General features: G+C 44.2%; 1 protein-coding gene across 2 annotated transcripts in view; it reads left to right on the top strand.

Annotated features, from left to right (window-relative positions):
• Positions 1-2,377: 2,377 nt before the first annotated feature.
• CAPN6 (calpain 6) overlaps positions 2,378-26,931 on the top strand; it is a 69,293-nt gene continuing 44,739 nt past the window's right edge. Inside the window, exons 1-3 of one of the 2 annotated variants that reach the window (XM_076347400.1) lie at positions 2,378-2,430; positions 10,504-10,589; positions 11,434-11,608. In XM_076347400.1, coding sequence (XP_076203515.1) covers positions 11,444-11,608 — 165 coding nt within the window. In that variant the 5' untranslated portion in view covers positions 2,378-2,430; positions 10,504-10,589; positions 11,434-11,443. Of the gene's footprint in view, positions 2,431-10,503; positions 10,590-11,433; positions 11,609-22,337; positions 22,384-26,931 lie in introns of those variants that run through there. The other variant, XM_076347402.1, reaches the window with a different exon arrangement.

Raw genomic sequence — 26,931 nt, 5'->3', positions numbered from 1 at the left:
TTTACACAAAGGGCCAGCTCTGGGCTCTTGTTTGCCTGCTGAGGGTGCAGGCATGAGTCAGGTTTGGAAAGCAGCAAGTCTAGAGCAGAGGAGAGCGTGGTGGGTCACTGCTCTGGGAGGTGTTAGCAATCTGTGCCAGACAGCAATGGGGAAATCGGGGACACCTGGAGATGCAAACAGTCATTAATGTAAACCAGCCTAGAGGAGTGTGTGATGATGCTGCTCAGGGACACCTCCAACAGGGAGGCTAAAGGCTGCTGGGAACATCCAAGGATTTCAGGTACTATGTTGGAAGGTTAAACTGTCCACAATAAGTGAGACCTCTTTCCAGACCACAGCAGTATATGTGAGCATGTCTCTTTGAATGCTTTGGCATAGCCCCACTGAATAACAAGCTTTTTCTGCCATGGTTCTGCAGTGAGACCAGAGCTGTCAGATTGCCCTTGGTTGCCACCTGTGGGGCTCATCTTGCTGCCCGTCTAAAGGAATTCCTGTTTCTGACAAGACTTCCAGCAAGAGCTCCTCCTCAGCCCAGACAAATTTCATACAATTCTTGGATTACGCCACCAAATTTAATACTCATATGAAAAAGTTCTTATGGTTTTGTTCCACACTGGATCAAAGGCAGCTACTGTGAGAACACATCTATATAAGCTGTGAATATTTATTAACAGCTCGCAAAAAGTAGAATTTTGTTGTACTCACATGGGATTTTTCATGTTTTTCCCTCAACTGTGCAAATGAATCACAGTGCGTGTGGTATATACAGGCAGATGTCAGCTTTTTATTATGACAAACTCTGGTCTTCTTATTCAATCATGAATTGAAAACACATGGCTTTAGTATGTAGGGCTTTTTTACTCATTAAATGCTAAACCTGTAGTGGCAGTTTCCAGGGACTTTCTGTCCAAATTTCAGCATGCCTCCAAAAGGAAATTGGGTAAGTGCTTTATAGGCGAGCCAACAGTCCTACAGCGAACCTTGCAGTTACAGAAATTTATGATAGTACTTAACACTTCGTCTTCAGAGTGTTTTCTGGATGTAACTCATCCCCCGAGATCCAAACTCCTTTAGGCAAATAGGAGATTTGCTGAATAGCAAGGTTTGGGAGAAGGAATGGACCTATTTGTAAACTTAGACCAGTTATGCTAAAATAAGGAGGACTAAATGGAGGAAGCGAATTGGGGAGAATATTTAAAACTACTGGTACAAATGAAATTTTGTAACCTATTTTGAAATGCTGCTTGTTCAAAAACTGGACTACATTTACTAAAATATAAATAAAAGCCACATAACGGTAAAATAAAGGTGTCATAATCCTCAAATGAGAAAATTTTCATGTCAAATTAATCCAAATGTTTAGGATTTACCCAAAATGAAATTGGGGCTGAGCAGAGTATGGAGAGAAGTTTGTTGCACCAAAACCATTTCTTAATGAGAATTTATTTTTGTTCTCTTTTTTATTGTGCCACAGCACAGAGAAATGTATTATTTCCTGAGCTCTAAACTATGTTGTTACCCCCATGAAGCGATATATCTTCCTTTACTAGCACAGGGAGAGGAGCAAGACAGGATGAGTGCTTGAGTGAGGATGGGCAGGTTTGTGATGGATCAGCGATCAAAGAGAGCTGGTTCACAGTGGTGCAGAGCCCAGGAGCAGCTCAGCCTCCTTGGGGCTGAGGCTGGGGACCTCTGGAGTCTCTTCTGTGGCTCTCCCAGACAGGGCTTCTTCGTCATTCAGGTTGTTTTCCCCTCCACGAGTGAAACGGGAACAGCAGAATTAGATGGTTCTAGACTGAACAGTCAAGCCAGGAGAAAGTACCTGGCAGCGTGCGAGAGCTGTCCCTGAGGCTGCTACAGGCTCGCCACAGTGCTCAGAGTCAAGGGCACAAAGCCACCCACCGGGTTTTCTGCATCTCCTGGTCTGCACAACCCCATCCGGCTGTGAGTCCCACAGAAGCCCTGTGCGACGGCCTGGATGGGTCGTTATCGGAAGGGACACACTGAGGCAGAGGCATTGACGCTGGCTTTATTCAAGTGAGGAACAGCGTGCAGCCTAATAAGGAGTATAACTTTTTCATGGTGCATAATGATCTGCCCTGTTTTCCATACAAAAAAATGCCTACAACTCTTGCCAAACAGCCTTGCCTCATCTCCTTCTTTAAAAGTTCATTCACGGTTACAGCCACAATCGCAGCTAACAAACAGTTTACCAGGAGTAAACAAGGCTCTGCATTTTGGGTCAGCTCGGAAGGTTTCCTGGTGTCCCTGTGACTCATCACTGGAAGGGTCATCCCGAAACACACCCCCCTGGTGATGTGATCTTGGTACAGTCCAAAGAGTTCCAGGTTAAGAAGCCGAGGGGATCTTTGTTTGCAGGAGTCATTTTGGAGTTTGATGTGCCTCAGAGCAGGGACAGACCTCAGCCAGGTAAGTGCCAGAGGTAGCCTGTAAACTGGTATTTACTTCATTTGCACTTTTGTCACCAGGGTGAAAACTCTCTGTATTACTAGTCATGAGTACTTCAGTCAGCACAGCGAGAAAATGCTTTCGTCTACTGCAGTAATGTACCTTTCTTTCAGAAAGCCACATCTAACTTTGAGCCAAGCACTCATTGTGATTTATTGCAAAAGCATGATTGCTCTCATTTCTTCTGGGATAACCACTCTATCACTAGTCTTCTCTCTACAGGCATCATCAACAGTTATACCGAAAAAAGGGGCCAGACTGATAAACTGTGATTTGATCTCAGTGCTCATATAATTCCATTCTCCGTACTGTCTCTGATCTCCCAAAATACTGTCAGTTCTCTCTGTGGATTCTTTCATTGTGAAATTCAAGTGCGTATTTTACTTTTTTTGTTGTTGTTGTTCTTGTGAAGGAGAGATTTTTATACTGTGCCTAAAATAATGGATAAGTGGATACATAAAATAATGGAGGGGCCTGATAGGGAGTTACCCATTAATTTACAATCATGGTCTTTTTTTAAACTAACTTTTATGAAAAGGCAGAATGGAGAGATACTGGAATTCTGAAGAAAGTTGTTTCCTGTTGTTTCAGCATAAAAGCTTGGCTTGAACGAATCAACTGACATTGCTGTTAGCGTTTTCTTTGGAGCTTGTTACAGATCTCTTGACTTGGATTAATGTTAATTGCAATAATTGGCATCTACCATACTAAATTACTTTTTTTTAAATTCAAAACCGGAATTGTACCTCTCTAGTTAGCTGCAAATCTGTCTGGTTTTGAAGCTAAGTGGAACCCACTGAAGGTCAAGTTTTTTGAAGTATGCAGACACCTGTGCGCTTTGGAAAATCCTGCCTGCATATCCTTAAAAATATGTCCCATGGCCACTTTGTGTTTTCACTGAAAAGAGAGACGTTGTATTAGTTTAGCTAAAGGATCGAGCTGTGCTAGGATTGGATACTGTACAATATACACAGCACGAAACAGGACTCCTTTCACTAGAGAAACAAAGTGGCAGCATAAAATGAGCAATTGCTGTCCTGAAATAGAAATGACCACCCTGAGTACTTGCTTTTGAGTCCTGTTGAAAAGGTAGCATGTGCTCACAGTGCCGGTGCACGGCTGTTTAGAAAAGCATTTTAATCTTGCATGTCAGCTGCAGGCAAATAGGCGCATGTTGATCTGTAGTGCTGTATATTCATCTTCGTACCATCACCCAGGCTGCTCTAGGAGTCAGAGACCCTCAGAGTCCAGATGTGCGGAGAGTTTTGAATCTCTGAATGCTGGCTGAGATCTAGCAAGGGACTCGAGCATTTGCAGTGGGGACAGAGGCAAAATGCTGGGGCCCTAAGGCTAAGATGTAGTCTAAAAAACTTCACTCAAGCCGCTGCTTAACACCTAAACTTTTATAGTGCCACACAGTCCTACAGCTCATGTACTTTGTGTGCCCTTAATTTAGTACATGCTCAGTACAACAGAGCTGCTCGGTGCACTGTGGATTTCCAGGTGCGGCTGCCAAACAAATTGTGCTCGTGGCTGGGCCCCTTGGGGTCGTGGTGCAAGAGGCCTTCCAGCAATTTGCTTGTTACATGTGGACAGGACCGAGAGCCACACAAAACACAGTGGCAAAAAACCCCACTTTTCTAGTTCGGTTGAAGGCAGCGGGGCAGCATGTGCTGCTTTTTGACAGCAGTAGCCTCTGCCTGAGAGCACTCGTTGAGAAGTAATTCTCTGTTCGGTGTGAGCAGAGTCGGGCTGCTGGGCTCCCCTCGGGGGACTGACCTTGGCACCCAGCCGCAGCCCTTCCAGCTGCAGGTGTGCACGGCAGGGGGAAGGTGAGCTGGGAGTGTGGCTGAGCTCAGTCCCTGGTAGCCTGGCCCTTACAGCATTTAGTTGAACTGAAGGAAAGGAGCCCTGGGTTTTCGTTTCTGCTCACAATGTTCTTTAAGCATTTTAGCTATTGAAGGTTTCACCTGGAAACCAATCAGTTGGAGGCAAAAGTCTGCTCTGCTGCTGACTCCATTCTTTTTTAAATCTTTGCCTTTGCCCAAGGGGAGAGAGAAAATGGTTAAAAGCTATTTCACAGGCAACCATACTGGGATAAACTCCCATAAAAAAGGCAAGGAGGGGAGAGAGAGAGTAAAGCCAGAGTTTACCCTCTGTGAGTGTGTTCTGCCAGGACTTCGAGTGGTTTTGACCATGAAATCAGCATTGTATCACTGAGTAATCCCATGCACACGTGCATGTTGATTTCGCTCAGTTTTCAAGCTGAAAAGATCCCACACACACCCTGACCATCAGCCCTACAAATTCAGCCTCCTTCTGCTCCTGCCAGATGGAGTCCTTCCCCCTTGGGCATAATCACCTGTAAGTGCAGCTTTTCTCAGCTGCTGTTTGCTCTGCCTGTCCAGCCCCAGCACTGTCAGTTCATGCCCCTGAACGCTGCAGCAGCTGTGCTTCTTACTGTGGGATGGGGGGGCTGCAGCGCGCAGTTAGCCCGCGCCTCACCCCCCAAAGGGCTGCAGAGCGTTTGCAGGGCATGAGCCCTGACTCCAGCACTCCCTTCCTGAAGGGTAAGAATGGGCTTGCATTTGATCTCACCAGGAACTGACTAGAAGAGAGGTGGGAGAGAGAACAAACTGAAAATCAATGACAGGGTTCCTGGTGGAGCTCCTGCTCAGCTCCTGGGCTTATGGGAACAGCAGGCTTGGTCCTGAACTGACACCCACCCTCCCGAGCCATCTTTCTTGGACGCAGGCTTTGCAGTACGAACTGCATTCTGGCTCCCAGCTAAAGTGCCATAGAAAGTCTCTCCGTCCCAGTGAGACCTGAAAGAAAAGCCTGGTTAAACACCATGATGTTGCAGTGCAAGTGTTGTGATTCATTTTATTGCAGCAAAGCTTTGGGTTGTAGCCAGATGATTCTGCCAGTCCTTGATGCCGTCTATGAAAGCAAACAGGTTGTGGCCAGTCCTGGTCCTGGTGTCCAGTTAGTCTCCCCTGCATTTCTGCTCAGAAGTGATAGGATATGGGCAGATATTCTCAGATGAAAATATGTGAGTTTTCCTCTCTCAGTTTTAATGCTAAGTATGGCAAAACTGCACAGCAGAACAATGTTGGCACCTTCCTATTTCTATGAGAAGACAAATGCTTGTGTCTCCTTCCCTTAGCCAATTCTTGAGCTGAGCTAGACAGAGAAACCTTTCTATGCCTATTAAAGTACTGAGTTACAGAGGCCATAAAATAGTCAAATTAACCTTATTTTGTTGAAAAATCCAAAAGCTGGATGAAAGAAGGGTTAATGCTGCACAATCACATTATCCCCAGAGCACGCAATAAAACTTGGTATTTCATCCAAGCAGGGAGAGCATTGCCATCCAAAACAACTGAGAGGCCCTGGGACCACGGTCATTAATACTGGACCGGGTGCTATTAAATTATCCTGTGCAGCAAATTTGATCCAAATTGAATATGCTCTTACTAATGCAATTGCATATCCACACAATACAGATTTAACGCTGACTTTATATTCTTATATTGGCTTATGCAGAAGAAGAGAGGATACCCAATCCAGCATAAAGACTCCCAGTGCAGTTAGTGTGTTGAACTGTTGAAAGAATTTGAATGAACAGATTTCTCCAGTAGCGATGCTCTGTGTTATGGGCAGTGATGCTTCTGATGTATCAGTAGCAGTGGAACAGCCAAGATCATGAAACCGCAGCATATGTGAGGTGGAAGCTTTTCAACCGCTTTAAATTCCCCCGCACTCTTGATAAGAATTTGCAAAGTCACTGCTTTGTAAGGACCTGTGATCATTCTGCACAGGAAGAGAAGGCAATAACCTTTTCCAGCTGGAGCCCTGGAAGTGCCTTTAATTAGTGTTACAGAAAATCAGTTCAGAGTAATTTAAAGCTTTTGGCTGCAGGGCTGCTTTTTGAGAAGCACGCACTGATTTGATTGCTCTGAAGCAAGCTATGAGTTTGGAGGAAGAGATGTTTGGGAAAATACTAAACTGTGTTTGCAAACAGTTAAATACTTGAGTCTCTGTTTTGCTGTCACAGTCCAAACAATTGGCTTGGAGGCTGGGTGATAAGTCAGTATTGAAAGAACAGAGTTTAGATTTGGGAGGGTTTTGTACGTTGTCAAGACAGGCACACAACTGCAGTTACAAAAGAGAAACCCAAGACCCAGGTGTTGGTTGTTGTTATTATCGGTAAGGTTACTGTTTGCATGAAACAAAAGCAAGCTTGGTACCTGCAACTGGATAATAATCTTAAAACCAAGATGCTACCTCAGAGAACAGCATATGCTGTGTGTAGCCTTTCTGGCATCCCTCTGTGGTTTTCCCAGATGGGGGCTCCTGGAACAGCAGGAATGTGGTCCCGAGGTTGGGGTGTGCCTGAGCTTCAGCAGTTTCATCTCAGGATCCACTTGCTGGAAGAAGCAGCTTCATGTTCAAAGTTGTGTTCAACTGTGGCATTAAATACTGGCTAGAAATGCACTTTGCCTTTTTAGTCCTGGTGCTGGGCATGGAAATTCCTTTGAGTCCTGCAACTTGGAACAGAAAAATGGGGTGCGTGATAAAATTTATGTGTTACAATGTGCCAAGCCTCTTCCTTGAAGAGGAGTTTCATCTAGAACAGAGGGTTCACTGCAGCTGCTTGGCAGTGTTCGCTTTGGGACTGAAAGTGCTGGTTTTTGTTGAGGCGAACCCAGCTCTGTTCCGTCCCTGCGCCCCTCCTGCAGGGATGGGAGTGGGAGGGATGCTTTCGTATGCAAGCTAGCTCGCTGCTGAGGGGTGCAGTTGGCTTAACAGCTGCAGTAACTTCTCTCTCTGACTTTTTACCCTTTGTGTCGCTTAGTTACACAGAGTAACAAAAATGGACTGAGAAAAGATGACTTCTTCTGTTAGTTTTTGTGTGCTTATTGCATGAATTTAATGGTAGCGAGGGTGTAATTTTCCCTCACGCCTGTCTGGACAGTTAGTCAGTCTTGTTTGTTGTGGATCTTCCATGTAGCAGCTGGGGAAGAGAAAGTTTAAGACAGGAAAATGTGAGTGTAAAGAAATACTATTCGGTAGTGGAAATAATACTTGAAGCTCATCTTAATGCTTTTGTGAAGAACTGGATTTCAAGTGAATGTCCCTTTAATTTAAGGCTGCTAATAACGCCAGAGCTGGTATTTGCCACTGCGTGGAATGTGATTTAGCTGTACTCTTGCTGGCTCTGACAGGGGGAACCATCTCTGAGTATTAACTGTAAGTAAAAATGAAATGCTTCTGTTGTTAGGCTGAGGAGGGGACTCTGCAAGTAGAGCCTGATTGAAAAGGGGACCTGGACTGGCTTGTCTTCACCGCTCTGCCAAAATCCTTTTTCAATCAAAATAGGAATCTCACTGGAAAAAGAGAGGGTCAGAGAAAGACTTTAAAGCTCAGTGGTTGAAAGCTGAGAGATGTGGGACCTCCTGTACTCCTGCTGATATCAAGGGGGATTGCCATGGTGCTGTAGAAACCTTGGGATCAGCTGTGGAGCTGTTGTGCTGCTCAGAGACTGGAAAAGATAAAAAGCAAAACTGTAATTGTATATGGTCAGGGAAATAAACCAAAAATATAAGAATGGCTGACCTGTAGAGCTGTTCGGGTTTTTTTTCTCGCTTCCTCTCTCTTCTGTCCCTCCCCTGGAGTGGTCCCTTTCTCTCTACAGCGTATTAGAGGGTCTCCGAACTGTGGTACGGTATTTTTAGGACTGTGGTTCTTAGCCCTCGTTACGCTGTGCACAGCTCGCTCTGTATCACATGACAGCACAGGGAGCCCTGGAAAGAGCGGCTGCCAAGCTGTGCTTGGTGTTTCCTCGGCGCAGCTGTACGTTATGAGTGTCAGCCGAACCAGAGGTAAATCTGTTGGGTGCAGAGCAGGGGAAGCTGTGCTACTGTGTACTGTCAGCTCGAGAAAGGAGGAGGGAGCGTGGTTCTTAGCTTGGGAGCTTCGATGTTCAACTGAGAGCCAAAAACTGGGAGCTGCTTCAAAAATAAACCTTGGAGTGGGAGCCGGGTGCCTGCTGTCTGTCTCAGCCAGGTTAGGCCATGCCCTGGTAGGTGAACACCCCAGGAGAGGAGGGGCTCAGCTGTGGTCCTCCATCCTCAGTGCTCAAACCACTAGGCTATTGTATAGAAACTGCATTTACATTCTTTACTGTGGACTTTCCAACAAGAAAAAGAGACTTCTGTTGTGTTTCAAAAGGGTGGTTTTGGGTTCCTGCGAAAGTGGGTTCCTACTAGTTCACCAGGTGGGTGACGGGACTTCAGTTCAGCTCCAGAGCTCGGTGTCTCCTGGGTGGATGGGAAGCAGCCAGCAGCCAGGCTTCGGCAGCCCCAGGAGCCCGAGTCCCTTCCTAAGACACGGACTCAGTCGTTTGCTCAGGATGGCACGGGGAGCCTGGAGAGGGGCGGGTTGACAGCCTGGCGGGAGAAGCGTCCTCCTTGTTAGCGTTCCCCTTGGCGAGCGCTGCCCCGTGGAGCCCAGGGTGAGGCAGGTAGCGGCTTGATTTCATGTGCTGTGCTTTATGACCACATTCTGTGCATTCCTACGAGACTGGCTGTTGTGTAATAGGGTGTTAATCCTGGAAGGACTCACGTTCCAGTCCAGCAGATAGAAGGGGAGAAAGGGTGGGGGAATGAGGTCATTAAAGACCTATCTCTATGAATTAGGCAGTGACAGCTGAAAACCTTATCACCCAGGGGCTATTTTAAAAACAAGCATATCTTGCAAATAGGCTCAGTTTAAAATGTTAGTTAACTCATGGGGAACTTTTAATAAGCAAGAATGCCCGTTATCATGAAATAATCTATATCCCACCCAAATTAGCCAAACCATTTAATTTTTTTTTTTTTGTCCCTGAGCTATCTTTGTATAATTGACAAGTTGTTCTGCACTTGAATTTGAAGAACTGGTTTGTGGGGGGAAGCAAGTCTATTTGCCTTGCCTTGGGAGGCCATCTGCCGAGTGAGATGCCTTGTGACTTTTTTTTTTTTGAGGAAGATAATTAGCAAGAAAATAGCCCTTAAGAAAAAGGAAATTGCTAAAAATGGCAGAGTATCAGTGAGCCATTTTGGTTTTGAACAGTTCATTTAAATGTGGGGTTTTTTTAATCGAAGCTGGATAACACAGTCACTAAGGGATTCCATGGCGCAGTTCCGGAAGGGGGAGCCTTGGCCTGGCTGAAGGCATAGGAATTTTTCTATCGATTCCAGCAGCATCAGGATTTGACTGAGAGTCATTACAGTCCTGATATAAGCAAAATTTATTGCTGGATTTTTGCCCTGAGAAAGGATGGAGAATGAGCTGACATTTGAAGATTTGGCTGGTTGAAATATCATGAATAAACTGGTTCTTTGTCCTATTGCTTTGCCATGTAAGATTCTGCTGGTAGAAAGCAGGTGGTACTTACACTTATGGGTAGATTACTCTGAGAGTGGTTAGGAGGCTTTGGAATGGGTGCAAGAATGGCAACAAGGTAGAAGAGCACTTCTGAATACTCTCCTCATTCCCATGAGTGGAGGCATTAGAGCGGCATTTCTCATCCTTGAAGGACCATCTTATTTATTTTGGGGTGTGGGGGAGAGGAGTGAGGGGTGGGGGGGCGGAGAGAGAGAGGGAGAAAGGGAGGGAGGGAGGGAGGGGAAGGGTGTTAAAACCATCCCTAGACTATTTTGGCCACAGTAGCTTTCACTCACAAGAACAAAGACCACGATAAATTTGACATTTCCAAGTGTTCCTCATCACTCTTCTGTATTTCTCCCATCGTGCTCACTTGCATGCCTGGAAAGGCTTGTGCCTAGCTTGGTTTAGTTTTCTGCAAATTTGTGGAATCTCATCCAATTCGTGCTGCAAGTGGCTCAAGGAGCACAAGCTGAGATCACTGCAACAGGACACAGCAAGTAGGCTGCTAGGACAATGTGATGCCATGCTCCGTTGCATGCATGTTGTTTAATTCTTATGTTCTGACATCAGGACAACCTCCATTTGTCTGTATTGCTGTAGATAACTCAAGGAAGGGGAGATACATCTCTAACCCGTGGCGGGAAGGAAGAGGAGAGGAATTGACGCACAGGAGCCTTCCAAACAGAGTAAGTTCAGATACTCTCTACACTCCCTCTCTGGAAATAGACGTAGCATCCCGCACGTCCCCCAGACTTCAAACTATCCTGAATGATTTCTGTAGTTGATTTCTGATTTGTAGAATGTTTTTAAGCAATTTATTTGAGCTCTGTGGCTGTGACCGTAAACTTGCCAGGTTAGATAGTCACGATTCTGGGAACTAAGGCCTGAAAGCAAGTTGTTTGGGCTTGTTGTTGTTGTTGTTGTGAGTTTGTTTTTCTTTGTTTTGTTTTTTAATTCTCATCAATTATTTGCAAATATTTGCTGCTTCTGGGAATTCAGTTCCCTGAAATATAACATAAAGTTCAAAGACAATAATACCAGCCAAAGTATTGTCACTTAAAGTAAGATGGAGAACTGTGGAAATCTGCTTTTGGTTTTCTTTAGGCATAAGAGGTGGAGCAGATAATTAGAGCTTTAGTGGCCAGAAGAAGAATGTAGGACAGAAAAATGATCCAGCCCTTCACACATGGTACAGACTGAGAGCCAAGCCCCACTGCTACCTTTCCAATCAATTAGACAAAGCAAAATGCTGGTTTTGTGCCTGGTCTGGACTCTCTAATGTCTTTCCTGATAAGAGTTTTGTTCAGCCAAAAATACCATCCTAATATATAAGATCTTCTTGGGTTTTATGGTTTTCTAGTCTACTACTTAACATAATCTAATTTATAATCTGGGGTTTTTTTTAACAGAGATCAGTAATTTTGTTTAGAACAAGTTATATGCTCTGTTGTTAAAGACCAATGAGTGGTATCATCTATGGACTTTAAAGAGCCTTCATAATTTGCACAAGCCAATATTAATCTTATCTAGACAGAAAGATATGTCTTCATCAGTGCAACTCTTCAGAGATCAGAAGTACCACGAGCTGAAAGGGCAGTGTATCCAGCAGAGACAGCTCTTCGAAGATCCCGAGTTTCCAGCCTCAGATGTGTCCCTTTTCTATCAATCAGCACCACCAAGGAAAGTTGAATGGAAGCGCCCAAAGGTAATTGATGCTCTCCTTGTGAGGAGGTGCTCTTTGTATTGTTCCACTCCTACTGTCTTCCCTGTGCTAAAACACAGTTATGTGAGTATAATCTCCCTCCCTTTTTTCATTCATTTTCTGTCACTGTGTGATTCAGACAGCAGCTCCTCTATGTCACACTGCTGTCCGAAATGAAAGTCATGCCTTACTGTAAAAAGACAAAAGGAGGTGTTCTGTGCAGCATAATCATGCTTTTTACTGTTGATGGCTCTCTAATAACAAGCAGCAGTTTGAGATAACAAGCAGCCATAGTGATGTTTAAATCAGCCCACTATTTAATTAAGAATACCAGTAATTAATTAAGAATACCATCGATCAATACAGGCATATATTCTGCGAATAAATTCTTCATTTCCTGGATCAATCTGTGGATATGTACATGTCTACATTGCTGTGTTGACAGAAGCATTTCAGCAAGGTGTTGAGATTCTTAATTGAAGTTTCTTTTCAATACCTGTCACTTCTGAGGGCCTGGTGTGTATGCACAGTAATTGCAATATAAAATCTTAGCTTTAGCTATCCAATCTAGTGCCCCCCCAAGCGTGCGCGCTCTCTCTCTCTCTCAGATATAACCCTTGCAAAAAACTCTATAGAAAATTAGATTTTATTAACTGAATAGATAGCATCTTCCTGCTTGGAATACTGGAAACAACTCAAATAATAATGTAGGATTACTGTTCATTATTATAGCTCTCTACATGTTTTCAGAGTAACTGGTGCCTTATTAAAATGTATGGGGAAAGGAAATCTCACAGTAGCAAGGGGAAGTTTCTCCAGTGTCAGATAGCTGGCTAGTTCATTTATATCTATAAACAAATGATTTGTAATTTTTCTTGGAGGAGAGAGTAGGAAAGAGAAGAGCCCCAGTCTGTGCAGCAAGGGGTCTATCTGAGGCAGCAAACAGCAAGGCACCGTTGGTGGAGTGGTCTTGTTACACTAAAAAAATGCTTAGCTATTTCTAACTGCCACCAATGGAATGAATTGAGAGCCCCCATTATCAGCACATACCCACTTTCTGGTTGAAGCAAATGGATTAATTTCTGTTCCACGGGGAACTAACTTGTGCTTCCAGAATCAGTTGGTTTGCTCTCTACATAGTGCCAAAAATAAGAGGAAACCATGTGTGTATAGTTGGCTGCCAGGTTACCTTTTGTATTAACTATACTGGAACCACAAAGCCCAGCTACGTATGGGTCTTAAGAGCTTTGAATGACTTCTGCAATATAAGGCAGAATGCTCACAAGCTACTCCCAGGGAACACTCAACTACACAGATGTGTAGCTGATGCAGAGGAGAGAAGGTGAGCTCCCAAGAGGTGTCTAAGCAAACCTTTGTTCTGTTGTGAACTTGATACCCGCTTCCTTGGCTTTGTTTCAGAGAGGTTCTGGTGAAATCTTAGCAGCAAGTTTTACCCAGAGTGAATGGAGAGTTTTCCTTTATCGACTGATATCGTCTCTGGTCTCTGCATGGCTATGCTGAAGTTACTGTGGATTTTGCCTTTGACTTCTATAAAACCTCGATTACACACCAGTGATTTCATATTCAAAATGAACAGCTATTGTCTGTACACAACCAATAATGCTTATGTCTATTTGCCATTTTTACTAGCATCTTAACAGGAAAACAAATGTCATTCGCTTCTAATTGTGACTAATGTACTAGACGTTTAAATTGTTAATATTACTTATATGTGGGGTCCGTTAATTGGTTTGCTCTGAGGTTTTATGCTTCACATATCTTGTATTTATAAAGTAGTTCACAGCCATAAGCAAATAATTCAGAAGAACACAAAATCACTCCCAACTTTGACAGTGTGGCTTTCCATCAGAGAGTGTAATCTGTTCTCATACTCTGACAAGTGTAATGAAGAGGACAGCCTCTAGCCAGATGCACACAGTGTTTTTACCCTTAAGCTTGATGAATTTGTCCTTTACTTCACCCATGTCCACTTTTGGGATTAGGGTTAATCTTCTGGAAGCACACGCTTGGGTGTCTTTTCTTAGAAAACATGATGCCAATGACAATGTGATCTGATCATATGCAGCTGGTACTGTTCCCTGTCCTCTGTGACGGGGGATTACAGATGAGGCTGACCAAGGCTGCGCTGTATTTGCCAGGATGGCATTAGACTGTTGGGGGTTTTTTTGTCTTCTTTTTTTTCTCCTAGTGGTGTTTATTTCTCACAGCAGCTTCAATACTGAAATTTTAGTGAGCAGAGCAAGGGTTGCTTTCCTGCTTCTCATTTTAGTTTTCCAAGTAAGACATGAGACTGAAGAACAGGGAGACTGAACTTGGAAAAAAATGTAGGCATTCCAAAGTCTTTGGGTTTATTTTATTTCTGTAGCGCTTTCCTGTTTATTGGAGTCTTTTGTCCCCTCTTAGAAGGGGAAATACCGTGCAACCAGTCACAGCGAGGTCAGGGAAAGCTTTTGTGCTTCCTAAGAGATGTGAAGCAAGAGCTAGACTCTAGACAAGGATGCCATTTTAGGCCGTTCTTTTGTGTGTGTGTTCATTCAAGGTGGTGATCAGTGGTACGAAGTCTAGTTGAAGGCCAGTAACTAACATTGTACCCCAGGGGTCAATACTGAATCCAATCCTGTTCAACATCTTCATTAATGATCTGGATGATGACGTAGGGGCATTGGACTAGATGACCTCCAAAGGTCCCTTTCAACCTCAGTCATTCTGTGATTCAGTGTTCTATTCTAAAGCTGTGCCTTCCTTGCTCTGCTTCCTTGCTCCAAGATAGAGCAGCTCTTGGGGCCCATGTGGGGCTACTCCTACAGATTTGTGAAGAATACCTAGAGTATCCCAGTCTTGCCCTTCTTGGGTGGGAGAGGGAGTTGATGCCTAGGAGGTGGTGGAAGCTGCCTTTGTTCTCATGGTGAGCCTGTTAGAACATCTTGAGAGAGAGGGGCTTGTCTCTGTGCAGCAGAGCAGAGGTGAGGAGCTACTTCCCAATGTTTGTTTATGGGTTATCTCCTCTCTGCCATATGGAACTATATTGTACTCTAAGTTAACTGGCTGAATGCTTAATTGTCCTTTTGGAGTGATGGGCCGTCCAGAGTGTTTCCTTTTTTGGAGAGGGAAACGGCCTTGCAATATGAGCATAAGGCGAAGGCCAGAACTGTCATCTGCTGAGACAGATTCTGAGCAGGCCACTTAGTCGTCTTGCTTCACCAACTCACCCAGAAACTACAGCTTTGTCTCCCCCAGCCACCCCCAGATGTTTGTACAGCATCTGGAATGTGAAGGAACTAAATGGTGATACCCTGTTTCCTGTCCTCCCACCATCTACACAGGCAGTGGATAGCCTGTCCAGATGCTGGTACTTGTATACTAGCAGGAGCAAGCAGCTTTTTGCTTTAGAAAGCTGGTGTAGCTGTCCGAGCAGCTGGGGAGTGCTGCCCAGCACGCACATAGCTGGGGGATGCCGCTGCAATTGTTGTTGCTGATGCTGGTGTCCAAACAAGTACATCTGGGATCTGTGAATCTAAAGCTTTTCTGAGGAAAGGTGAAAGCCAGTATTTTAGTTTCAGCTCGCAAATATGCTCATGCTTTGTTCAGTTACCCTAAATGGTTGGTGGTGGCCGTAAGAGCAAATGCTTAGGAAGAGTATCTGTATAGTCAAAAAGGTTTTATTCTGCTCCAACGGCAAAAGGAATATAAGTGAGAGAGAGAAAAGTGGAGGCGGGGTAAAGGGTTTCTTCCACTTTGTTTTTGTCCTTGGATCTGCACCTGCAGTGTTAAATATGTTCTGTTTGCTCATTCCAGTCAGACTCACAGTGATAGGTCATTAACAATCTGACATTAATTACTTGTTTTGTACTTTTAAAGTCTCTTTGGGAAAGAGAACAAGGACAGGGTAGTGTTACTTCTGTGGCACCCCAGTATTAAGAAACTGGCAAACACAAAAGGCGCTGTGTAATTACTGTGCAGTCTCCCTAGGATGGCGTGATTTTCCAAGGAGAAATGTTGTTATGGAAAGATCATCCAATAAATAAGATCGCTGCACACTGCTTATGTGCAGTACTGGGTCTTGGTTTCTTTGGATGCGGTGTGGCATGGTACAGGCTAGCAGGTTCTTGATTGTACACAGGAGCTTAGGTGCGTGTTTGCTCATAATGCTGTATTTCAGTGCTGGGTAGTAAATGAACTCAAAAGGTCTGACCCCACCTGGGATATCTGATAGAGCTGGCTGAAACAGGGAATTGGCAAGTTGTAGCACTCTGAAATTCCGTATTTTATTCTAAGGAGGAAAAAGAAAAGTCTGAATGTGCCAGAAGATTTGCCTAAAAATGAGCTTGGACCTTATTTTGCTTTGCTTCTGTATCACCTTCCTTTGTGACACTCTCCACACCAGTGATAGGTTATGAAAAGTAAAAATAGTATAAAAATGCCAAATTGTTTTTCACTTCTGCGAAAAAAAATCTGGAAATGTTGGACTTGATTTCATAGAAAAAAATCATCTTTGTCAGAGTGACATTTTCTGACAGAATTGTTGGCAGATGACACTGGTGTCAGACTGCTGGCTGTGATTTCCCTGGCAGTCAGTGTCTCGCCCCCTGCCCTTCTGGCCTGCTGTAGCCCCAGGGGAGGGGAGGGTCTCTCCCCGCCAACCCTTTGGTTGCTCAGCCCAAGGCAGTTTATGGGCACTTTGGGCAGGACTCGCTTAGCCCAAAGGTTGGATGCTCGTAATGGATGTCTGATGTGGGGCAGTCACCACCAGCTCCCATCGCAGGCAGTGGAGAGGAATCGATGTATTTAGGGTGTGATTCAACTGACATACCTGCGATGTTGGCTTCAGGCTGAGATGAATCATAACCCACAAGCGCGTGGTCTCTGCCAACCAGAAGTTCAGACGGTGAATTCGGGTGTTGATGCCAACAACATGAATCCTTTGCTGGTGTTTCAGGATGTTGGGCTCTGCTGATATCTCAGTTCCTCTGTCCACCTATAAAATAATAACTGAGCTGAGCGTGACCATTTCAAAGGTGCAGCATCTTCCAGAGCCCTTCAGCGTGCAGGAAGCCTCCTTGCTGTAACGTGTCTTTGTAAAGTACAGCTTATTCCCTCCTTTGTCCCCGACACCACACAGGAAGGTGCTCCCACTGCTTCTGTGCTGTTCCAGGCTGCCACTGAGGGAGAGTGGGGTCAGCATATCCCCACCTTCCTATTGCAGCACATGCACTTGACCCCCTTGCATCACATGAGAATCGAGGTATGTCCTTCCCTCTTCTGTTTGCTCCACACCATCGCAGAGGGACAGTGTCTCTGGCTCTTGTGGGGGAAGTCATGCAGGGGCTGATCAGAACTGTCCTCAGACAGAAGGACTCAGTCTGTGAGCAAGGATTTATAAACGGCTGATTTTTCAAGAAGCACTTTTAAAACCTAATGCAGAGCTGAGGGACTCTCTTTTTTTAGAACTAGCCCCCCACCATTTAGATCAAAAGCAACAATGTAAGACACAAAACACCTGAAATTTTCTGTGGGGAAAACCTGCTGGTTTGTTAGAAAAAGAGGAAGAAAGAATCCCCCCCGTTGGTGGACGTTTTTTCTGCCCATTGGTATTAGCGTCAAAGCCCATCCTGCTCTTTTCCTGTGATATCCCTGAAGTTTCCATCCCCTCTGCCAGGCTGAAGTGGGGCTGGGGGCAGCTGTCCCCTGCCAAGAGGTAGGAGAAGCCTCTCGTCCCCCTGCTACCTCTCCTGGCCCTGGATTGTCCTCGGCCACCTCACCTGGTTAACCCCTTACTGGGGGCAAACACTGCCTCTGTGTGGTGGTCCTGGTCAGCATCGGCTTTTAGCAGCAAGCAGCTCTAGTGAAAATACCCGGGAACGACAGTCGCTCTGCTGAAAGGATATTTTGTCTGTCTTATTTTTAACTAAACCTCGGGTTTGTCTCAATTTTTTCACTGAGCACTGACCTTGCAAAAAGTATTAAGTCCCAAGGACATCTTTGTCAGAGTTAAACAAATAGCAGTGATCCCCCAACCAAGGCAGGCATCCATGTGGGGAAAGAGTGGATAAGCTTGCTTCTTAGAGATAAGCGACATTCTTTAGTTATTCATAAAGGAGAATAATAGTCTGATCCTACAGAATGAGAGTTTTATCATGTGCTTTCCCGGTTTCCCTGCTTGACCCTCTGTTTTATAAGCCCTGTTTTTGCTTTCGTCTGCATCTTCTCTTTATGAAAGGGCTATGATTGTACCCTTATGTTCTGGAAAGACAGAGCTGGTTCTTTTTCAGTAAGACAGCACAGAAAGACAGTGTGTGACAGTACTGCTGAACTGCTTCCCAAGAAACCCCTCGTGTGTCCCAGGCCACAGGAGGGACTGCTGCTGTGTTTGATTAAATCCCCAGGAACTCACTGGTGCCAAAGGTCAGATATCTGACTGAAAGTGGAGAATTGCATACTCATGGCCCACCGCCTGCCCCGTGTTCCTAGAAACAGGGCATGCCATGGGACCGATTCTCCACTCTTCTCACCAATTTTCCAACGCTTTCGGGGGTGGTTATCACCATGCAAGTGAAAAGGATCAGCAAACAAGGCACTGGGTTCTGGAATGATACAGCGATGGGAATAGACAGAACAAGTGTCTCCCCAGTTCCCAAATTGGGGAGTGTGGGATGAGCAGGTTGGTGACTTATCCAGGGCAGTGTGAGGGACTGAGGTGTCGGAGAACTCAGGACCTCCGACTTCTGCGCCTGCACGTGTTTCTTGAAGGTGGCATCAGCTTTTGTTTGCTTCTAACTGGTGGAAAACGATCAGTTGTCTCAGGAGCTAAAACATCTTCGTATTTGCAAGTGCTGATTTGAACCTTGGAAACCTCCCCTGCCTCTATACCTGTCTTAGAAGATTTTGCCCTCCTTTGGAAGGCAGAGGAGGCTCAGGGCATGCCTGCCTGGGCACTTAGTCTGGGTTAGCTTTACATATTTTGCATTAATGTTCTTTATTCCACATATGTTCTCAGTGACAGGATTTGTGGTCACAGTAAGCAGTCCTCCAGAATATTTAACAGCATCCCAGTCCTCATAAATTTTATGGAATGAGTGTCATGAAAGACTTGGCTGTCAGGTGTAAGCACACATGCGTTAAATGCCCCTCAGAGATAATGCATGGCTTCATCACTTGATTCCTCTGTCTCTTCTGTAACTGCATTGCTGCAGTCTAACCTTGTTTTCCAGTTTGACTGTGAACAAGACCAGAGACATCCGCTTATGTTTAGGACTACGTGTCCAGAGTCCAGTAATGCACGCAGGAGAGGCACTGGAGAGGGAGGTATCCTGGTACTGCGCCTGGATTTGAGCAGTTGCCCGATAGTGCACTGCAAGAACAGTTTCGGGTCATGGAGCGTAGTGACAGCTCATTGCACGCTGGGATATCTGCCAGGATGGGGCCTGGGGATAATCCAGAGCTGGAGGAGAGTGGAGGTTAAAGCGGAATACCATAAATTGACATGGCAAAGTGGTGTGACCTCTTAGCAGTACAGTGTGGTTACATTGCTGCCTTCTGTGTGACGAACTGATTTGATTGTAACAGCCCCCGTGAATAGTGACACTTCTCTGGTTTGCCAGATTCCCTCCCCACGCCCCCAGCTCCCTTCTGGAGCATAGCTCTTGATTTAGTGATCAGTTTTTCAGATCTGAACATGCTTTTTTCTCTTTTCAGCCTCTTCTTTCCAGTTAAAAATATGGGGCAACGCCAGTGCTCTTGCTTAATCAGAACAGAGGTCCCTCCCCACCCTCCCTCCTCGCCCCTCAAGCTTTGAAGGATCTAGTTATTGTTCTTCTGTGAAAATATGACTTATTCTGCAAAGGCTGCTGACATGTCCTGAAACAGCCGAAGTTTTGGTTTTTGTTTCCCTGTCTATGCCCAGAATTCTCCACATTTCTCTATTGTTGGTGGTTACTGACTCTTGTTGAAGTGCAGATGAACGCAAGTTGCAAAGCCCTGTGTGCTGTGACACTGGTGTTTGTACTTGAAATACTGGCACATGTGGAATGTGCCTGAATCTGAGAGGTGAGGAAATGTGTTTCAAAGTGTGGTGGCGAGCCTCTGCTGAGCTTTGAGGGAGCTCACGAATCCTTTTATGTGCCTCAAACATATGGAGGCATTGATGGGAATACAAAGGTGGTTTCAGGTTGTAGGTTGTGTGAGCCACGCACCAGTGTCTTGCAGCTTGCTTATTTGTTGTGCTTCTCTGGAACGTGTTTGTAGGAGAAAAGGACCGTGAAAGATTCAGCCTTGCACTAACATGAAATAAATCTTAACTGGCTTCTTTTTCCCTTTGCATCTGTCACATCCTAGATCATAACACCGTGGATGTTGTCCTCCACAGACAGACCAAGTGAGTCTGAGGTGCCAACTGTAACCTTCAGTGGGTGACTTTCAGACACTGCACTCCATTACTGGTGCTGTATGGGGGTCCTAGAGGATTGTAGGACTTCCTAGATTACACTATTTATCATTTTAACAGGCACTTTTGTATGCAGTAATTAGCTGTGACTACACGAGTGCAGTAGCAGGGAGGCTATCTGCCATTGTTATGAATAGTTTTACTTGCCATTAAAAGCAGATTTAGTTTGTGATCTTGAGCTCCAGCTTGTTCTCAGCTATGGAAAAGATTAAGTCAGATGTTTCTTTGCTGAACATACATGTGTGCATGTGTAAAGGGAAGGGTTGGAGTGCATCTTAATTTTTATAGACAGGAGTAAGCCTTGCAGACTCAAAAGAGGTATAAAAGGTCATAGGCAAAGTAGGCTCTGACCTAAGTTTACACCCTTCATCTTAAAGAAATAAGAAAGAAATTAAGAGCTAAACCCTGGGAAGCAGTCTGCCCTGGAAGATAATTGGAGAGGTTGATGGGAAGGTTTCTGTACACATTAATCATGTTTTCTAGGTTAAAATTGTGGAGGCGGAGAGAAGACCGTGTAGTCCTCTAGATATGATGCAACCTTCTGTTAGTATGGACGGGGTGGGTGAGGGGACAACAACAGGTAGATGGGAAACCACCAGAAGAAAATTAATTTTTAAATGGTGGTAAATGATCTTTTCTTTCCTCATTAGCTATGTACACGATGAACTGTGAACCCTGTAACCTTCTGCAAATGAAGTCTAGCACTGCTGAACGTTTTATTTTATAAAGTGTTACGGCATCCTCGGTGCTTGATCATACTGAGCTTGGCTGCAGCCATCTGTCACTCTCGTGCAGGTGTCGATCTGCAGAGGAGAAGTAGCTGCTTGCCAAGGGCTGGCTGCCGTAGCCCCCGCACTGGAAGTAAGGACAGGCTGCTCCTGGGAAGGAAGGCATTAAATCCATCCCAGCTGTGGGAGCTCAGATGTTGGCACAGCTCCCGAAGATGCAGATGCGTGTGGCAACACAAAAGCATGCTCTTCACACCCGTTGCCCTAGCAACTGCACATTCAAATGGCAGGGATTGGCAGTCAGATCCCGCAGAAGATGATGCAGTTGCAATTAAGCGGAATTGTCTTCAGGTTGTTAGATCTAATTTTGAGCTAGGGGGGAAGGGGTGGGGTGATGCGTGAACATCAGTGATATTAACAATGAACTGCCACCCATTTGAGATGCTGGTGTAGGCAGGACTCCATCATGCTGTGTGTTTCTTTAACGGTAAAATTAGTGCTGACACTTGGCCTTCGAACCTTGTTTATTTTGTTGGAGAGACTAAAAAATCTGCCTCAAGAGCTTTATTTGTTTAGTGAGGGTAGATTTAGTGGAGTTAGCAATCTTCCGTACATCTCGGCTGTCGTTGTTCTTGCATCCTGGTGATCCACAGACTGGAACAGTAGGGTTTACAAAGGCCCCGTGGAATTGGGCTACTAGAAGGTGCTGTCCAAAAGTGGAGGGCAAGGTCTTTCAAATCCAGGTCAAAACAAGTCTTAACCTTACTGTATGGCTGTAATTCTGGATCAGCTGGATTCAGAATCTGCTTTCTTGTTGTCTTACTTGGTGAAATCAGTTGATTTGGATCATTTTCACCAGCAGTGGGAAATGTAATGTAATGTTCAAGTGGGGTGGTTGCCCCATGGTTTTGCCCTGGAGTGCTGAGACAGAGGTGGTCAACCATGATTTGGTGCATGAGAGGTACATGTGAATCCACTGAAATTCAAAACATTATAAAGCACTTAGCAGCCGCCTGGCATGTCTTCAGTATATCGAGATGAATGTTTCCCATGCTTTTAAAGCCCAGCAACACTTAATCAAAGGCAAGAACACTTAACCAATCATTGCTTAAAATGGTTCATACAACTGGTTTTATTCACTATCAGTTACAAGGTCATGAACTCGTCTCTAGTTACACTTCAGGAATGGTTTTCAAGCCAACTGAATGTTCATGACAAGTCTAGGCAGTAAAGCCCTCTATTCATGGGACTTGAGTGATGTGAATGATCAGGTAAATGTGGGGTGCTAAAAACACAAGAGAAACAGCATCAGGAAATACTGTCTTGGATGTTTTTTTCTGCTCCTGGAAAAAGCATAAATACTAAACCATCTGCCTGTGTTTTGAAGGGGATATTGAAATCTAAACGTTATAGAAATACTAAGGATGGGGGTGGATCAAGCTTTTAGCATTTGGTTTAGATATTAATCATTTCATCTACTGATTTGTACCTGAAGAGAATTTCAGTTTATGGATATGAGAAGAATATTTGTATGCTAAAGTACGTCTGCTTTGTGCACACAAGACAGACTCTGTGAAATGCTGCGAAGGGTATGTTGATGTTCTTCTGTGTATGCTCTCTCCCTTACGTGAGCACATCACATTTAGATTGGTTGGCTTGGAGACTGAGTACATGCAGTTGTAATGGTGGTTTCTGTTCTGATACGGAATGAAAAGGGACCTGTTGACATTTTTCAAGGAAGAAAAAATGTGAGCACAAGCAGACAAGCAACTCTCTCCATTCCACTATAGCCCAGTGCTTTAAAATGTTGCATGGGATCTTATGGACCAGATCTTCCTTTTGTTGCTTTTCACCCACAAATTGAGCATTCATGGGAGTTGTCTTGGTGCCTGGAATATTGGTTATAATGGGGTGGGAATATCTGGAATTTATGGCCATGAGTAATATGGATGACAGAAACCTTACTGCTGGAAATAATAGGAAAAAAAATGCTCTGAATTGTGTACCTCTCTTGTTCCCACAACATTAAAGTTTTATCAAATTATGTTAACTAGCTCTAACTTTAAAGATGAGGCTTATGAGCCATTGGGATGAGTTGACGACTTTGAAAAATAGGCTCTCTGAGTGATCGGACGTTAGCAGCTTCAAATTTACTGCCATGGTTAGAGAGCATAGAGAAGATTAATGAGAAATAAACTGATCTTGATATAATTTTATTTTAATATTTAGGGTATTTTTAAAGAAGCTATTTAAATAAAATACCTCAAGGCTCGTATAATTATGTTGTAGAATTATATAGACTGTTTCTTGCATGAGTGAAGAAAAAAGTGAGTTATTACTTTATAATTCACTTTCCTGTCCTCTTATATTGTCAATAACAGTGATAACCTAAATACAGTGATAAACCTAAATAACAGTGCTAATAACTTAAATAGCTGTATTATGTACTGATCTACAGAGATCAAAAAAGTAACTGGAATCCATTGGAACTGGAGTTCTTGTTCTAGCAACCAGGAACATAAGTTCTCATACAGAGGATCATAATAGAAGATTGTAATTATTACTGCTACCCTAATATGATCCTGTAATCATTTTAAAATTAATAATAGTCCTGGCTGTTCTAAGTAATTTGTCTTTTTGAGGAGCAAACACTTTTTGAAAAAAAGGAGGGGGGAAATGGGTTTTTGGGGGGTGAATATTCAGTTGAAGCAATTTTTTTTTTTTTTAATGTTGCAACTTTCCCCCAAATACACTAATAAAAATGAAATGTTTCTTGAATTTTTTTCTTGGAGGCAAGGAAACATTTTCAAGCTATAAAGGGACTTCCCTTGCTGATCTTCTAAGGTACTTGGAACGGCATGTTCTGATGATGTCCAGCCAAGTAATTCCCTGAAAGCATCGTGGGCTTTGTTTTGTTTCTTTCTCCCATCATTATTTTCTCCTAAGGTTTTAAGGTGTTTTTTTTTTTTTCACTGAACATGTTCTGAAAAGAAAATTACTTCTCCCTGTGCAAGGGAACACACCTTCACGTATTCTTTCCCTCCCTGTCTGCTCTCTATCGCTGCTCCTCTGTCTTCCTCCTCGTATGACATTTCTTTGCTCATATTATTTGCAGAAATAAAAGAAGCAAACTGTCCAGGCAAATCATCCAAACTGCTGTTGTTTGTGGTGTTGTAGCTGATGATCTAGACATTCTGAGGAGACTCATGCTGGGCTTTTCCAGCCTTTTTCTTCTAGTCTCTGTGCTTCAGGACCTATTTTTAGAACTCGATCAGCACAATTGCCTTGCACAATAAATAGATCTGACGTGGTGAGGGTACCAGAGCGTGCGTGTGTGTGTGTGTGTGTTTATAGCTCTTCTTACAGTGATTTGCCTTGAGTTTGAGGGAAAGGGGTGCTTCCCTGAGGAGGAAGGAGGTAAAAGACCAAATGAGTGTCATCCTTTTCAGGTAGAAGAGTGCTCAGACTGGGTATTCATGACTTGCATCAAGCTGCTGTTGCTTCTGTATGTGGGATATGCTGTGTCCTGCTGCCTCAGAAATTGTACAGAAGTGAGTTAAGAGCAGGAGGAAAGACCAGAACCAGTGTGATACCCTTTAGCAGCACCCTGGCAGATGAAGGTAGTGAGCTACATGCAGCTGTTTCATACAGTCCGTTGCCCTTACTTGGCCAAGAAACGGCAAAGGTGGTGTTTTTTGGGGAGGTGTACTTGCGTGTTTCACAACTGGGAGGAGTTTTTTTCCCAGCTGGCTAGAAAAGGAAGAAACAAACAAACAGGAGCATTTTTGTTACATTAGCCATGTAAAACATGGTTGACAGCTCATAACATCTGAAAGCAGCCTGGGGAAACAGGGAGACTCCAAAGGAGGCACCAAAGAGCATACAATTTAGTCTTCTGTGTTTAAGATTAACATTATTATTCATCTGTTCTTGTTAGCTAATCTCTTATGGAGTCAACTCCTGTAGAGCGAAGGGAAGGGCCTTTATTGCCAGAGTGGAAGAGACAGCTGCCACAAGATATCCCCCCTCAAGCACTTGAGGGCACATCATGTTGATCACAATAAAAGGGGAGACCATCCTGGGTCGAAGTGCCCAGGCCGTGGCCACTGTGCTAGTTCGTGTTCAACATGATGCTGATCCTTTCACAGTGGCTGTGACATGCTCTGCTGCAAGTCCTGCCTCATCTTCCAGCAGGCGCTCTAATGGGAGTTTTTTGTCAGGGGTTTGGGTTGGAAAATGTGTGTTGACTTTGTCTGCAGATTTGGCCTGTTTATTATTCTAAAGTAACCTCTGTCACCAAAATATCAAAGTAGTAGTTAACAGGCTTGTCTCTGGAAGTTTGCTGTGCATTGGACCTTGCAGGAATCCTGTTAACAGCAAATATTTTTTATTTGATTGCATTTTGCTAGAGGGAGAATTTTAAAGGTGAAGCAATGTAAACTTCATATACAAATATAAATTTCACCAATATAAACCCCCAGCAACCTGAAATCTTGATTCACTTGCAATAGCATTTCCACCTGTGACAACACCAACCCAATTTCTAATATAACTATGAGGCCTATATGACGGGCTGCGGGTGCCAGAGTCACTATGCACTAAGAAGTTTTGCGTCTGGTCCCAATGACTTTAACAGTCACTTTAAGCAAGTGCTTCACACTCACAGGTCCCCACCCAGAGCAGGCAGGCGTAAATGTACATACATGGATGTACGTACATGGGCATCTGACAGGGACTTGGGAAGCAGAACGGTGCAGTGGGAAGAAGGATGAAGCAGTGCTTTGGACTTGCATTGTCACACCAGGGCAAATCTGTGGCATTCTGAAGGCAGACAGAGACACAGAATCTGTGCTATAAAATTTGAGTGGTGTTAGCTTTATAAGGGGAATTTAAAAAAATTTTTTCTCATTGAGGTGAGTCAGTATTTGCATGTGACGAGAGTAGTGATGGGAAAATAGTACTATTCCAGATGGACAGTACAGCCATCTGCTTTTCTAGAAGATGGATCCAAGAAGCATGGAGAAGTTATTGGACAGAGCAATCATCAAATGCAAAGGGCTGTCACAGATATGCTGTTAAGCGCTTTCTTTCCCGATTGTTTTGTTCTTGCAGTGAGGAAGCGAGCAGAACTGTGTGTGGTGCCCTAAGGACTCCTCTCACATAGCAAAACAAACAAGTAGGGATCTCTTAACTCCCTTAATCCATTCTGGCAGTTACTGCTGGCAGTAGCCGGGATTCAAGTCTCAGAGGGGTATGTACAGCTGTGTTACCCTCGTCCATGTCCCATTTTCCTAGACCAGAATCTGCAGTTCAAATTAAGGCTGAGGTGTACGGGGGGAGTTCAGTGTGCTGTGGCTCAGCCGTGCTCTAAATAAGAAGCCCCAAAAACTTTATGGTATTTCATTCAGATGGGCTCCGTTTCTGTGTTTGAGAAGGTTCATCAGAAATAGGAACAGGAACTCTGCTTTGTTCTAGTTTTTTGTGTTTCTCCTCACCTTTCTGCAGCAGACTGGTGATGCCCGGCTCTGGCAGCATGCTTAGCCCTGAAGAGACCTTGATTGTGCTTCTGCATGTTAAGAAATTTGAAAAATGAAAACATGGGAGAACTTTAGTGCTCCAGAACTTGGGAGGGGAGGTCCTCACTTTTTGAGATGGGTGTTTAATTTAAGAAGTGCTACTGGGACTGCAACAGATACTGTTTTATTCTCCTAAGGATGTTATTCTGGAAAGCGTCCTTTCCTAAACAATAGGAATTTATGTACTTAGTTTAATTCACTCTCACTCCCATCAGTGATATAAGATGGTGCACGTCAATATTAATAACATGGTTTTGGGCCCCTTTCAAAGCCTTGGGATTTTTGCTGTGGTCTGGGTTATCACCCTGCCTGTCCCCCAACGAGCTGAGTATGGGAGGCATCATGAAAACATTGGTTGGCATGTTTCCATCTTGGTTTCTGACTGGATAAACCATTCCTCCCAGAATATTTTGTCCTTAATGTTTTCATCTGGGGAAGTTGTGACATGTTTCTTCTGGAATTGCCAAAATGTTCCCAGAATAGAGCTGTTGCTCACCCTTATTTTATTAATTCCATAATTTTATTTTTATTTTGCCTGGAAAATCTTGTTAAGATGGAGCT

This window comes from Aptenodytes patagonicus, chromosome 9 (genome assembly GCF_965638725.1).
Source record: "Aptenodytes patagonicus chromosome 9, bAptPat1.pri.cur, whole genome shotgun sequence".
Classification (NCBI taxonomy): Eukaryota; Metazoa; Chordata; class Aves; order Sphenisciformes; family Spheniscidae; genus Aptenodytes; species Aptenodytes patagonicus.
The sequence above is the reverse complement of the archived record's forward strand: the minus strand, read 5'-3'. Positions and strand labels throughout refer to the sequence as shown.